The sequence below is a fragment of the Emys orbicularis genome, chromosome 1, assembly GCF_028017835.1.
Source record: "Emys orbicularis isolate rEmyOrb1 chromosome 1, rEmyOrb1.hap1, whole genome shotgun sequence".
Classification (NCBI taxonomy): Eukaryota; Metazoa; Chordata; order Testudines; family Emydidae; genus Emys; species Emys orbicularis.
The window spans coordinates 109730971-109747304 of NC_088683.1; the positions used below are offsets into that span (position 1 = coordinate 109730971).

Consider the following 16334-nt stretch of genomic DNA (forward strand, 5'->3'; position numbering starts at 1 on the left):
AACCAGCCCTGCTAAATAATATAGGGGACTGGTAGATGGTCTTGTTGATAAGAAGATATTGGACTGGGACTCTGGAGAGTGGAGTTCAGTTCCTCATTCTACCAGAGATTTTCTGTGTGACTCTGGGAAAGTCACTTAATCTCTCTGTGCCTCAGTTCCCCCTCTGTAGAATGAGAATAATGATACTTAGTTACCTCTCAGGGGTGTTTTGAGGCTAAATTAATGTTTGTGTGGAGCTCAGAAATGATGGTCATGGGGGCCGTATAAATACCTTTGTAGACTGAAGGTCACCAGTTTGGTTTTGGATTTTGCTACCAAACAGCTCTGTGAGATGGGATGAGTCAGTCATTTCAGTTGAGTGCCTGGTGAACAGGTGTCCATATCTCACAAACCACCTTCATAACTGGAACCCTTATGGGCAGTTTCGTAAAGAAGAATGAATGAGATAGGGCAGTGGCTCTCCACCTTTTTGATAGTGTAACCCTGTGTTGCAACAGATACAAGCTTTTTTTAAACCCCATGCCCCTCCCTGCAGTCTAACCATAAAGAAAGTGAAGGAGATTACGACCCCCCCACTCCCGAGCCTGTTCACAGTCCCCAGGCTGAGCACCCATGTGCTGGGAGAGTGAATTAGCTTTATAATCACAGAGCTGGGCCTCAGGTGATTGTTAAAGCACAGGACATAATGGGGAAGCCAGCACTTTCCCCTTCACATGTTGTACCTGTGGACAAAAGACTTCAGTTTCCAGGGCTGTCAATCTGTCACTTTTCACAAACTCAAATAAATTCACTGAAATATGTTTTCCTTCCCGCAGACAAAGACCATGCAATTAAATTCTTATATTCCCAGACTTAAACATTTTCTTATCTTTTTTTCTTGCTAAAAATAAAATCCCTGGCAATTTTTCATTTTAGGAACCTGTATTTTATATGACTTGCAAGGAAACATAATTCCACAGACTGTCCTATTCATTTCTCAGCCAGCCGGCTGTCTGACATTAATTTCTTTGACGAAAAGAGACTAAATATAATTATATAGATATTGTTTGATCTATGTGCTCACCGCTCCCCACCCTTGTCTATAGATCTGTCTCCGTGTTGGTCTGCCTAATTGTAAAAACTGCAGATGGAGAGAGCTGGTTATATGGAATATCGTAATGCCAGTTAAGTTAGAAGGATGTCCCCTGAAGCTGTGCTGGAAGTTAGTAGCCCAGCTGTCTGTCAAATAAAGGGTGACAAGCTTAGCTTGCACATGGACAGCTTCCTGACATCTTTGGGCACCTGGACACCACAGCTCCTGTCAATCAGCACAGGAGAAATGTTGGTAGCTTGTATATTGCAAAAAGCATCACTCCTGCTGCTGCTGCTAACATTTATGATTCCTTATAAGTTGTACTTTATGTACAGGTCATTTGTATCATTGCTACAGAAACTCCTGTATGAAACAGGAGGTTCTTTGATAAAGCTCTTTCCAGTGTGTTGTCTTATTCCCCAGTTACAGAAGAACCCTGAATTCATTATTCTTTGTCACTTTTCAGGCAAAGACAACTGTGCCTAAGGTGCTTCTTTAACTGGGACTTCATATTCAATTTCTTTCTTTTCATCTACCCAGAGGTGACACAACTATTTATACCAACAGACCAAAAGTATACAATAAGCTCACTCTGAAATACTTGCTAATTGCCATCTCGGTGGATTTACCAAGACAGGTCAGAGACAACATGTCTTGTTAAGTCAGCTGTATTTTCAGACAAAGGAATACTGGCATACTTGTAAAAAGTTTCCCTTTCTGAAACACAGCTAGTGTTGAGTTTGGTTTTCCAACAGGCAAAATGCCTGTAGATCAGATGCAGTGGAAAGGAGAAGGACCAAATAGAAAACTTAATAAAGTGGATAGAAACATGTCTCTTCATACAAATATATCTATGTATAGTATCTTAATTTTTGGAAGACCGTGAGTGTATTAGGTGCTAGCGACATTGGTAGACTGATATTACTGGCATATTATTGAGTGAAATATAAGTAGGATGGATGGTCCTTTGGTAACGCACAGGACAGGGAATTGATTCATAACTTTGTCAGCCATTATGTGACCTCAGGGAAGTCATTTACATTCTGTGTGACTCAGTTTCCCCACCAATAAAATGGATATCACACTTATCACATGGGGTGCTGTGAAATTTAATGTATTATTGTGTGTAAAGCATGATTGCAATACACATATTTATTTCATGGCTGTGTATGGCATACATGTACTGCAAGGAGGGCTTCCTTGACAGATTTTTGTCGATTATGTCAATTAGGATTATGTCAATCCTACTATTCCAAACCTGCTAACCTCCAAAACACTTCTGTTGTAGCATCTTACATCTGATTTACGACACCCCCTGCTATTCTAATCTTAGGTCTTTCCTGACCATATTGTAGGGCAGGTGTCCACTGGGCACTGGGTTAAGATCACCAGCCAGATTTCCTGGAGAGAGACAGTTGTGCTCTAACCTTCTGTTCCAGGTAGCCCTAAGAACTGCTCCTTTTGTCCTGCTGAACTCTTTCTGATGGAAGGACAAATAGCCCAATTTTACAGCTGGAAAATGCAAATGTGGCCAGGTTACTTTAGATCTCAATTAGTAGCCCCTTTGAATGGTAGAATAAAACACCAGGTCAGGGTCAGATGGAGGTAAGCATGGATCCACAATAAGGATCTTCGGGCCAGATTTTCCAGAGGTATTTACGTGCCTAAATATGCAGATTTGTGCCTAGTGGGATTTTCAAATATGCCTAAGCAGGTTAGACACCTAAATCCCATTGAAATCAAATAGAAATTAGGCACCTAACCTGCATAATCATGTTTGAAAATCCCACTAGGCACCTACCTGCATCTATAGGCACCTAAGTACCTTTGAAAATCTGGCTCTTAGCCATATTTGTGAACCTACTTCTTTGAGCTGCCCTAGTCCTGAGAATTGGGCCTATATACTCTGAGCCATCACAAGGATTTGGAGGATAGCATTCTGCCCTCGGTTACACCTTTGCAGTCACATTGACCTCAGTGGGATTGCAGCCAGGTACACAATCACAAATTGTCTCCTGGAAATTTAGTGGGGGCATCAAACTGAAAACTACCGAGATCAGAAAAAAAAAGTGATTCCAGATTGCATAGCAAGTAAGGAATCTTCTTGACCCATTTGGTTCTTAAAGACACACCGGTTACTTCAGTCTGTAGTGGGCAGTCATCATAAGCTGTTAAAAACTCAACTCCGTTGATGGAAAACTATGTGCCCATGGGGTGTTGGCTTTGGTGAGGTTTTTGCTTTCTCCCTCTTGTCATTCATCTAAAATCTCCCCATACTCTAACCCCTTTTCACTCTGAGATTTTAGTCTTTTCTAACTGATCTTTTTTTTCCCATTGCAGTCCCCACTCCATCCCAGACCGCCTGCGGATCCGAGTGAACAGGATTAGTTTACAAGATTATGAGGGGCTGCATTATGACAAGGAAAAACTGCGAGAAGCCTGTAAGTCAGTAGTGGCTGAGCTATTGCTTTCTTTTGCCAGATAATGTCTGTAAGAGACCTGATACTAGAAAAAGTGCAAGGATCAAGTATTCATGCGTAGCTTCTACATGGAATATACAAGTGTGTCCATAATTAGGCATGAACTTTGTATGTTATTTACATTAATCTTAGAATAACTGATCCTTGTTTATCATCCATGTATGGACTTAGACAGTAGTCATAAGTCAGGATAGTATGCTTGTACTGTGCATAGTAATTGAAAACAGCTGTCTTTTTTTTTTTTAAATCAGTGTCTCCCTGGTGGCCATATTGGATTTTACTCATTTTTAAAGATTCTGTAATTGACTTAAAATTTCCAGGCAGGTGTTCAATTATTGGATTACTCATATCATATCTAGGAGTTGCATTGGCATCTAGGATGGTCACAAAGCAGATACATTTGCCTTTGCAGGTGAATCATGTAACCTGAATCCCTTATTCTTTAACAGCCCTCAGCACTCCATACAGAAAAAAATAATCAGTGTTTTGTGTTCTCTTGTAGTGATTTAATCATAGAATATCAGGGTTGGAAGGGACCTCAGGAGGTCATCTAGTCCAACCCCCTGCTCAAAGCAGGACCAATCCCCAACTAAATCATTCCAGCCAGGGCTTCGTCAAGCCTGACCTTAAAAACCTCTAAGGAAGGAGATTCCACCACCTCCCTAGGTAACCCATTCCAGAGCTTCACCACCCTCCTAGTGAAAACGTTTTTCCTAATATCCAACCTAAACCTCCCCCACTGCAACTTGAGACCATTACTCCTTGTTCTGTCATCTGGTACCACTGAGAACAGTCTAGATCCATCCTCTTTGGAACCCCCTTTCAGGTAGTTGAAAGCAGCTATCAAATCCTCCCTCATTCTTCTCTTCTGCAGACTAAACAATCCCAGTTCCCCCAGCCTCTCCTCATAAGTCATGTGCTCCAGCCCCCTAATCATTTTTGTTGCCCTCCGCTGGACTCTTTCCAATTTTTCCACATCCTTCTTGTAGTGTGGGGCCCAAAACTGGACACAGTACTCCAGATGAGGCCTCACCAATGCCGAATAGAGGGGAATGATCACATCCTTCAATCTGCTGGCAATGCTCCTACTTGTACAGCCCAAAATGATGTTAGCCTTCTTGGCAACAAGGGCACACTGTTGACTCATATCCAGCTTCTCCTCCATGTAACCCCTAGGTCCGTTTCTGCAGAACTGCTGCCTAGCCATTCGGTCCCTAGTCTGTAGCAGTGCATGGGATTCTTCTATCCTAAGTGCAGGACTCTGCACTTGTCCTTGTTAAACCTCATCAGATTTCTTCTGGCCCAATCCTCTAATTTGTCTAGATCCCTCTGTATCCTATCCCTACCCTTCAGCGTATCTACTCCTCCTCCCAGTTTAGTGTCATCTGCAAACTTGCTGAGGGTGCAGCCCACGCCATCCTCCAGATCATTAATGAAGATATTGAACAAAACCGGCCCCAGGACCGACCCTTGGGGCACTCCGCTTGAATCTGGTTGCCAACTAGACATGGAGCCATTGATCACTACCCGTTGCGCCCGACAATCTAGCCAGCTTTCTATCCACCTTATAGTCCATTCATCCAGCCCATTCTTCTTTAACTTGACGTCAAGAATACTGTGGGAGACTGTATCAAAAGCTTTGCTAAAGTCAAGGAATAACACGTCCACTGCTTTCCCCTCATCCACAGAGCCAATTATCTCATCATAGAAGGCAATTAGGTTAGTCAGGCATGACTTGACATTGGTGAATCCATGCTGACTGTTCCTGATCACTTTCCTCTCCTCTAAGTGCATCAGAATTGATTCCTTGAGGACCTGCTCCATGATTTTTCCAGGGACTGAGGTGAGGCTCACTGGCCTATAGTTCCCTGGATCCTCCTTCTTCCCTTTTTTTAAAGATGGGCACTACATTAGCCTTTTTCCAGTCATCCGGGACCTCCCCCGATCACCATGAGTTTTCAAAGATAATGGCCAATGGCTCTGCAATCACATCCACCAACTCCTTTAGCACCCTCGGATGCAGCGCATCCGGCCCCATGGACTTGTGCTTGTCCAGTTTTTCTAAATAGTCCTGAACCACTTCTTTCTCCACAGAGGGTAGTCACCTCCTCCCCATGCTGTGCTGCCCAGTGCAGTAGTCTGGGAGCTGACCTTGTTCGTGAAGACAGAGGCAAAAAAAGCATTGAGTACATTAGCTTTTTCCACATCCTCTGTCACTAGGTTGCCTCCCTCATTCAGTAAAGGGCCCACACTTTCCTTGACTTTCTTTTTGTTGCTAACATACCTGAAGAAGCCCTTCTTGTTCCTCTTAACATCTCTTACTAATTACCACATTCAGGGTGTAAAGTTGAAAACAGGCAGCCGGTTGCATTGGCATCACTGATGGCGATGATCCACATGCTTTAAAATGAAGTCCCTTTCCTTGATGACACATGGAATCATTAATCAATGCGGGACACGGCTGCTTGCGATAACAGTTTAATAGAGTCTTGCTCATGCATCTGGCTCATTATTCATGTTAAATTACAAGCAGTCTGTTTGTTGTGTAACAAAGCTGTAGCTTCCTCTATAATACAGGACTCCCTGGTAATTACAGGATGGCAAGCCTTTTAATTGGTTTGCTTATCTTACTGTAGAAAGATAGCAATACTGTTTCAGTCTCTCTCCCACTCCTCCCTAGTTCCCTGGCTCACCATCACTTCTTCCAGCAATAGAATTGAGATGGTCTGAATTTTAATACAGGTTCTGACAGCCTCTTGTAAGCTCCTGCTGGTAGATTTCAGCCATAATTAAAGCAATTACTGACTCCATCAGAGGGCTGATGAGAATTATAACAAGATGATGGTGGAGTGGAGTGGATGATGGTAGAGTGGAGTTTCTATTAATAAACTTGAGATGTGAGTCCGATGGACCCTAGACAAAAGGGAACAGATTATAAATATTCATTTATACTGTGAAAATGTTATTTTGGGTGAATTGATGCCTCTTTTAGATCTCTTTTCCTGTTGCATAGTCTCAGCATTTGAGGAAAGGAAAACATACCCATTGTCAATAATTTTTTAAAATCCCTTAACAGGCCTAAAACAAACCTGTTCTAACAAACAAACAATTTAGAAGATGGGATACTGTTATTCCAACAGTAAATACATATTATGTTATTTGTTACTGGTGAAAAACACAATGATGATGTTATACTAAATGTATAGTAAATAATGAAAGAGTATTATGAGAGATGTGGCAGATCTCTGATCTGGATTTTGTTTGTATGGGAATCTGGCCATTTGCTGGATTTTTGTTCAGATTCATCATAAAAATAAAAATTTGGGTGTCAAATACTTAAAATGGCTACTGCCAGGTAGTGGAGACCATTTTAAATATTAGCCTGCTCCTTCATCTCTTCTTCCTGCTGTTTGACTTCCTGCTAATTCCACCTCTGACCCCAGACTGGTTCCTCACTTTCTTTTTAGTACAGCATTTCTTTCTCACCAGCCTTTTCCTGGTCCAAGACCCAACTACTCGCTGCCTTCCTTCCTTCCTTCCTTCCTTCCTTCCTTCCTTCCTTCCTCTGAATGCTTTTTGTAGTAGTAAAAATGTTGGAATACAAACAAAAAAGCCCAGTCCCCCTCCAGCTGCCCCCTCCAATCAACTTAAAATAGACGACAAAAGACATGCATCCTCCCCACTCCCCTTACAATACTTAGAAAAGTCCTGAGTGAATATATAATCTTTGAAATTTACCCTAAAAGTCAACAGACTTGTACTTTGTTGGGCCAAGAGCTAAATACTTCCTACTAAAATTGTGCTTACTTCAGTTTACTGGAGTTTGAATCAACTTTCAGGATGGTGCAACGGAAGAGAAGAGTTCTCTCAGATGCTAGAAACCAAACTATTTCATAAATTATAGTCATCATCTTGAATTTGACACCTAGGAAAAAAAATTATCCATGCAGTCCAGTGAGCATAATGACATAACCTCCCTTCCCAGTTACCTTGTGACCTAGACAGCATAGATCTCCTATCGAGATGTCTAAACAGCAAAACATGGTTATGGGTATGGCAAGGAATGAGATTGAAGACACCAGGCACCTTCAACTAACTGAAAAATGCAGGTAATATTATTACTGCATTTCTGAAGTGGGTTATTGAATATATATTAAATGATTTTTGGTAGCAGCTCAGTGGGTCTGAACAGGTAGACCAAATACCTCCACTCTCCGTCTTCATCAGTGAGATTCCTCCTTTTGCCTGGGGCGCTGGAACAATGTGTATAGTGGGGGTGCTGAGAGCCATTGAACCAAACTGTAAACCCTGAATATCATGGAAACCACTTGAAGCCAGGGGGTGCAGCAGCACCCCGAGTTCCAGCACCTGTGCCTTTTGCAATAAATTATCATTAAAAATTACCAGCCCAAGCGAAAAAACAAAAACTGCTCACCTGCTCTTTACCAAGATAATTATAATGAAAATGATATGATAGTCTACTCGCCTGTCAAAAGAAAAAAAATCACTTACCCTGGGCAAATGGATAGGTAGAATTTTGCAAGGCTGATTTTAAAACATAACTATAGATAATCCCTACATTCCAAAGAAATATAGCTGTTTGTTTGCTGCCAAGCAGAGACCCTGTTATATGAATTCTAAGTTGGAGAGGCTCACTTTTGAAGCGCGTGCCAATTTCTCTGCATCAGGTCATGCCCCCACAGTAACACCATGGCTTTCAGCAGCCTGTATTTCTCACTCTGTACCCTTGTGGGTCTCAGTCCACACATCTTTCTGTACTGTAACAGAATCAACATGGATATGGAAAGTCCAGAATGTCTCAATTACTGCCCACGTCCCTGCTCCCACTATCTTAATAAAAAACCGCCAACAACAACAAGACAGAAATCAGAACATGAAAAGGAAACCAGTTAATAACAACCCACTTTATTCTCCCTGCAGGAACACTTCAGGAAAGCTATTAAGATTTTGCCTATGACATGTCTCCATAATAGAGTTTTGGAAGCTCTGACATCAGCATAACAATCTGAATCACCCTAACTCAGAGTAAACACATTTCACGCTCCTTGTGTGCTTGAAATACTCATTTGATTCTATCAGCTGCTTCATCTAAAATTGAATTTTTTCCCCCGTCTAACAACTTGTCATACCAACAGTTCAGTGAAGATTAATCTATGCTCTACTGGAGGTAGACACCTCATTTCGAAAACCTTCTGAGCAATTAAATGGTGTCACTCTGTCCTCTGAAGGGCACGACCATTCGCACCTGATTCTCTTTTTCTGTCATGCTCTACTTTTCTTGTTGCTTTAGCAGGCATTTCACCAACATTTGCTACCGAATTATCTGCCCCACCACTCCCTCCCCACTCCCTCTCTCTTGTTCTTTCTTCTACCTACCCCTGGATATTATCACTGGGATGGTGAAAATGAAGGGGATACCTTGCACCCTTCAGCAAGGAGAAATGGGTAGCTTCCTGACTATTAAAGCATCATTCTTTTGAGAATGGTGTGTGTGTGTCTGTGGGGTGTGTGTGTGTGTGTGTGTGTGTGTGTGTGTGTGTGTGTGTGTGTGTGTGTGTGTGTGTGTGTGTGCGCAAGAACACACATGATGTAAGTAAAGCTGGGCAAAATTTTTTTTGATGAATAGTTTATTTATTTAAAAATGCAGTTTTAGGTTGACCGAAAATATTTGCAAATTTGACATGACTAGTTTTGATCAATTCCCTCTCTCCCCACCCCCCAACTTAGATGCCATTCACAGCACAACTAGAGAAGGACTTGTACAATGTTTACCCCACGGGTTACAGCACTCACTCAGAATGTGGGAAAACCTGGGTTCAATGTCCCACCAGGGAGTGGGGATTTGAATTTGGGTTTCCTGCATTGTAGGAGACTGCCATAATCACATCTCGCTCATCCTGTTGAAGCTGTGCCTCTTTTTATAGATAATTAAACGATCATTGGAACAGGAACTTAGCGTCTCCCTTACGGAAAGCCCTAATTACCAGGCTACAGTGTCAAAGAAAATAATAGATAACAAATGGAAGAAAGGGGATGTTGATAATGACAAATATAAATCAGAAGCGAGGAATTGTGGAACATTGATTACGAGATGGAAATGGTAGGATTATCAATAATAATGAAGAAAAGGCAGAAGTATTCATTAAATATTTCTATTCTGTATTTGGGGAAAAACAGATGATATAGTCACACAATATGATAAGATGAAAATATTTTCCATTCCAATAGTAACTCAGGAGGATATTAAAGAGCAGTTTCTCAAGTTAGGCATTTTTAAATCTGCATATCCAGATAACTGGCATCCATGAGTTTTAAAAGAGCTGACTGAGGAGCTCACTGGACCATTAATGTTGATTTTCTATAACTCTTGGAACGCTGGGGAAGTTCCAAGAGACTGGAAGAAAGATAATATTGTGCCAGTATTTAAAAAGGGTAAATGGGATGATCCAGGTAATTATAGGCCTGTCAATCTGACGTCGATCCTGGGCAAGATAATGGAGCAGTTGATATGGGACTTGATTAATAAAGAATTTAAGGAGAGTAATATAATTAATGTCAATCAACATGGGTGTATGGAAAATAGATCCTGTCAAATTAACTTGATATTTTTTTTGGATGAGATTACAAGTTTGGCTGATGAAGGTAATAATTTGAAGGTAATATACATAGACTTCTATAAGACATTTGACTTGGTACCACATACAATTTTGATTAAGAAACTATAAAGATACAAAATTAAGATGGCACACATTAAATGAATTAAAAATTGGTTAACTGTAACGTCTTAGTAAATAATGAAGAGGACAGATCAATGCTACAGATTAATCTGGATCGCTTGGAAAGCAGGGCACAAGCAAACAATATGTGTTTTAATATGGCTAAATGTAAATGTAAATATCTAGGAACAAAGAATGCAGGCCAAACTTACAAGATGGAGGACTCTATTCTGGGAAGCAGAGACTCTGAAAAAGATTTGGGAGTGTGTGTGTGTGTGGGGGGGGGGGGTTGGATACTTAGCTGAACATGAGCTCCCAGTGTGGTGATGTAGCCAAAAGGGCTAATGCATAAATAGGAGAATCTCAAGTAGCAGGAGAGAGGTTATTTTACCTCTTTATTTGGCACTGGTGCGAGAACTGCTGGAATAGTGTGTCCAGTTCTGGTGTTCACGATTCAAGAAGGATGTTGATAAATTGGAGACAGTTCAGGGAAGAGCTATGAGCACAAGTAAAGGGTTAGAAAACATGCCTTCTGGGGTATGTCTACACAGCAGCTGGGACGTGTAATTCCCAGCGTGTGTAGCTGGACAGTGTGGCTGTGGCAGCACAGCCGGCAGCTTGGGCTAGCCACCCTAAGTAGGTACCCAGAGATTGGGTGAGATTGTACTCCGGTGGCTAGCCTGAGCTGCTGCCCGTGTTGCCACGGTCACATAGTGATAGACTGAAGGAGTTGAATCTGGTTAGCTTAACAAAGAGAAGATTAAGGGGTGTCTTGATCACAGACTGTAAGAAGCTATGTGGGGAACAAAGAATTGATAATGGGCTCTCCTGTCTAGCAGAGAAAGGTATAACAAGATCCAATGGCTGGAAGGTGAAGCTAGACAAATTCACTGGAAATAAGGCGTAAGTTTTTAACAGTGAAGGTAGTTAACCATTAGAAGAATTTAACAAGGGTTGTGGTGGATTCTTTATTGCTGGCAGTTTCTGAAACAAGATTTTTTTTTAAAGAGGTGTTCAAACTAGAATTATTTTGGAGGAAATTCTATGGTCTGTTATGCAGCAGGTCAGACTAAATGATCACAATGTTTTTTTTTTTCTGGCCTTCGAATCTGAGAGTTCTCTTTCTCTCTGGCCCAATGACTATTCCATGGGCATCAGGTGAAGCCCCCACTTTGGGGAGACTAGCCCTGAGCCCCCCCCCACTGGAGCCCAGAGGCCACCCCCTTGTGGTCAGAGGAGCCCCAACCTCCCCTCCCCCACTGCCCATGCCATGCCAGACAGCCTGCCCCAGCCACTCTGGGCTGCTAGCCCAAGCACCGGGCAGCCCCAGCACCTGGCCGCCAGCCCCCACCAGCTTCAGGGGAGGGAGGAGCGAGGGCGGGGCCTCAGGGCAGAGTGCGGACAGGGCCACAGGTCTTAGCCTCCCGTGGCCTACGATACCCACCATCCATAGACTATGCACTCTGATTATGAATAACTGTGAATTGCCAGTATAAGTGACATGGAATGATATTTCCAGATATAGAGGGCTGCATTCTCGATATGTCCCTGGATATCTTCTCTGCTTTTCCTTGTAACTGCAGGAGAGTTTGATCCAAAGTGGCATGGTGAGGAGGAGTTGAGTTGGTCATAAACTGAATTTATTCCACCTAACCTTTTCTTTTTTTTAATAATAAAAGCCTTTCAGATTCAGACCATCATAAATGCTTTCCCCCCTTCCTATTGTGGAGCAGAAATTCTTATCGCTGTGGGGATATGCAGCGAATATTCACAACACAATTAGTGAACTGAGCAGTCTGCATCCCTTTCTGATTCTTCACAGTATCGCCATCTTAGATTTGTCACAACGATGGCAGAGTGGTGAATAAGGTCACTAGGAGTGGGAACTGCACAGTGACTCTTACAGAATCTGCTTAGCATTCTGTATGCTCTAAGCAGTGTAATCCAATGCTTTTAGATTCAGTATGTCAAAAGAGGTGTGTTCCCCTGCCAAATCAAGCATGCAGTTTCCCCCAAGCCCTTCCCTGCCATGCTGTCCCTGACCCTCTCCAAGTCCTATCTTTTCCCCACCCCGGCTCCTCACCCAAGTCCCATTTTCCTCACTTAGCCATGGCCAGTCTCCACTCCTCAGATCTCCCGTCCTAGTCCCAGTTTCCTTGCCTAGCGAGTTCTAGTCGCCCATTTCAGTCTCCACATCCCAGTCTCCCCACCAGGCCATCTCCTTGCCCAGCCATTCCCAGTTTCCCGTCCATGCCCTTCTCCTTGTCCCCAGACTTATCCATTCAATCAGTTTCCCTCGCCCTCTAATGCCCCTGGCCTCCAATCACCCCAGTGGCGGATTTAGAGTTAGTGGGGTCCTGTGCATAGCTTCATTTTCGCCCTCCCTCCCCCCAGGACCCAGCCAATGGGAGCTGCAGAGTCAGTGATCGGAGCAGGGGTAGCATGCAGAGACATACATTCCCCCCCAGGGGCCGCAGGAATATGCCATCTGCTTCCAGGAGCGAAGCGGCATGGAGGGAGGGAGGCAGAGTGGGCAGGGAGCCGCCTTAACCCTGCAGCGCTGCTGCTGGCACGTCTCTGCGCACCCCTTAGCGGGAGGAGGGCAGCGGGTCTCCATGCGCTGGCAGGGGCAGTGCATGGAGCCACCTCCCCCTCCTGCCAGGGGCACTCAGAGACATGCCGGCCACTTCTGGAAGCGGCATGGGGCCATCGGCCACGGCATGCAGGCAGCCTGCCTGCCTGAGCCCTGCTGCGCTGCCAGCTGGGATTCGGGGGCAGCTTGTCAGATATTTGTCCTGCATTTTGGGGGCACCCCCTGTTGTTGGGGGCCCCGTTCCACCACACGGTTTGTTTCATGATAAATCCGCTCCTGAATCACCCCCATACGCACATTCCCCATCCGCTCTGGCTCACAGTCCCAGTCTTCATCCCTGGTATCCTCATCCAATCTCAGTTTCCTCTGCACCTGCTCCCTGGCTCCTTGTCCCAGTGGGTTTTAGTTCTCTTCCTGCACTTGGGCTTCTCATCAGATCTGTCTCCCTGTCTTCCCTCCTCACTGGTTCCCAGTCCCAGACTCCTTGCCCAGCCAGTTCCGGCCTCTCCTCACACAATCGTAGTCTGTTCCCCACCTACTGGCTCCCAGTGCCCCTTCCCTTTCCCTCCCAGTCTCCCCTTCAACTCCTAGTCCCAGTCTTCCTCCACCAAGCTCCTTGCCCCAAACACCAGAATTCTGGCTGATGGCTCCCTGGCATGTATACTGAAGGGCAGCCCAATGATCCGGTAAGCACAGCATGTATTCTCCGCTGTAACCAGCCAACTCTGCCTGCTGGTGCAGGGTTGGTGGAGGTGAGCTATGACCATCCCTTGTCCCTGATCCTTTTGAGAAGGCTAGAGCTGTTGGCAATGCTTACTTTCCACATTATTGCAGGCACTTGCTTAATGGGACAATGGGGGAAGGTTTGTAGTGTCCTCTGTGCACCTCCATCTATGCACCAGCACAGAACCATCCATAATCTAGTTTATATGTGTAGTTTCATATTTATTCTGTAGATGTACTCAGATATGTTCTATCAAATATGCCCAGTTTTAACAATCTACCCTGAAAACTCAACCTGGAATGCCCCTCCCCCCCAAAAAAAGAGAGAGAAAGAAAAATCAGACTGTTTTTCCCAGGTCTTACTTTGTAACTAGTAATTAGGATCTTATTGTTACAAATTAACCAGCAAAGCTGCCAATAATGTGGACGCAGACAGAATGCAGCTCTCTCTACCACAGCTGCATTGGCCCACAAGTTCTGACAGTAGTAAAAAAACCAAACCCTCTTCTTTTCAGTAAAATCAGCAGAAATGACCTGAGCAGAGACAGGGAGTGTTTGTGTGGTAAGAAGGTCCTATTAAATACTCAATTCTTGGTCTACAACCACACTTTACAAGCTGAACCCCTTAATGTGTGTCTGGTTATTTTACAGTTCCAACTCAAGGGTCTAGAGAATTTATTGTGATGATTTGGCCCTTTACATTTCTAATGTCAGTGGAAATCTCATAGGAAAATGATATCCTTATAACATCCTGAACATACGGGATCTTTTATTTGCTACATTAAACATTTACAGCCAAACACATAATCTCCACATCCCTGAAGGTATTGAACTTGCTAGGAGATCACGCCTGTTTTGATCACGATTTTTGCAGGTAATTTGTGGTGTTTAGATCACAAATTGAATCCCTTAGCAACAGCAAATGAGGAAGTTAATTGAATTTTATGTTTTCTTGGTGGTAACAGGCAACATTTTTAGTCTTTTTCCATTTGTGTCTGTATGAAATTTTCACTAGCTTCAGGGATTCAACATAATGAAGGGATGGTAGGTGGGAGTTTTCTCCTTTATTTGTACATTCCATAACTAACATCATGAGGAGTTTAGAAATCATTGATAATTCTTCCAGCCAGCATTTGGGGTGATCTGCATAGCAAAGAGTAGTGTGTGGCACCAGACACGTTGCTGTGTCTCCAATCCAGCCTTTTGTTGATACTTGATTTAAGTTAGTGCCATTATAGGCAACAAACTTTCATCAGCAACGGTCCAGGAAGTAAACTAATTGAAATATTCTGCCTGTTTTATTCATCTACCTATATTCTTATAATGGCATTCTAACTCTCATCAGCACAGGAAGTGGCCAGGAGAATTAGGGAGCTGTCCCTATCTCTCTGACTGCTCCCACGCCCACACCTTTCACCTGCATTGAGTGACGCTCCGGCCCTGAAAATAATTAAGTCATTTATGTGTATTTTGTTGAGAGCCAAAGAACGGACCATCTGTGGACTGATGTAGTTTTGAGTAATCATACTGGGCTACCCAAGACCGTACCCTGGGACAGTTCTTTATGGTGCCTGTGACTAGCCAGTAATACTCATTGTCTAGGTCAGTGGTTCTCAAAGCCGGTTCCCTGCTTGTTCAGGGAAAGCCCCCGGCTTTGAGAACCACTCGGTTCGCCGCTCCAGGCCAATGGGGGCTGCGGGAAGCGGCGCGGGCTGAGGGATGTGATGGCCGCCCTTCCTGCAGCCCCCATTGGCCTGGAGTGGTAAACTGCAGCCAGTGGGAGCCGCGATCGGCCGAACCTGCGGACGCGGCAGGTAAACAAACCGGCCCACCAGGGGCTTTCCCTGAACAAGTGGCGGAACGGCTTTGAGAGCCACTGGTCTCGGTGATAGCCCTCCTCTAGTGTACATAGGTCATAATTGCACACTAGCTATCCTTCAGCCAAAATGGACGAGGGCCAGGGGAAAAGGGGTAGAAAACCTGGAAGATCACCAGATCAAAACCAAACCAAATGCTGTTGGTGAAGGATCAAAAGGCTGGAAGAACCAGCTCCAAACCAAACTATCTTACTGCAAGGGACATCGCAAACCCGTCACAATGATCGAATAAAGGGCGTGAGGCTGTCCAGGAAATGGGTTCTGCTTTGGTTCTTCTACAATATGCATAAATACCAAACCTTCCTTTTCCCTGCCCAGGTTTCCTCACTCAAAGGCTCTCCCACTGCGGTCACTAAGGGTATGTCTACATAGGGAAAAAAAAAAAAAAAAAAAAAAAGATCCACCAAAGCGAGTCTTAGAGCCCAGGTCAACTGGCTTGGACTCACAGGGTTAACGCTGCGGAGCTAAAAAAGAGAGCAGTGTAGAGGTTGAGCTTGGGCTGCAGCCCGGTCTCTGAACCCGTGGAGGGGGAAAGGTCTCAGAACCCAGGCTCTTGCCTGAACCCAGCCTCCACACTGCTATTTTTAGCTCTGCAGCATGAGCCCCATGACCCCGAGTTAGTTTACCTGTGCTCTGAGGCTCACTGCCATGGGTTGTTTTTTGTTTTGTTGTCTTGATGTACCCTCAGTGTGGGGTGACGTTGGGTCCATCCCCTAGGATACAGTCTGGACTGTGGAACTGCTGTGTCCCCTTAACTGTCCAGCCTGGGGTGCCTTTTACACTGCTTTGCTGTCAGAACAGCCACTCCTGACCTGCTCACGCTGCCTTCAGTATGCAAAGTCACTCCCAGCT

General features: G+C 44.2%; 1 protein-coding gene across 2 annotated transcripts in view; it reads left to right on the top strand.

The window, feature by feature from the left end:
* DGKI (diacylglycerol kinase iota) overlaps positions 1-16334 on the top strand; it is a 309310-nt gene that overhangs the window by 218516 nt on the left and 74460 nt on the right. For both annotated transcript variants that reach the window (XM_065403383.1, XM_065403389.1), the window contains one exon: positions 3413-3513. In XM_065403383.1, the coding sequence (XP_065259455.1) occupies positions 3413-3513 (101 nt within the window). The remainder of the gene's footprint in view (positions 1-3412; positions 3514-16334) is intronic.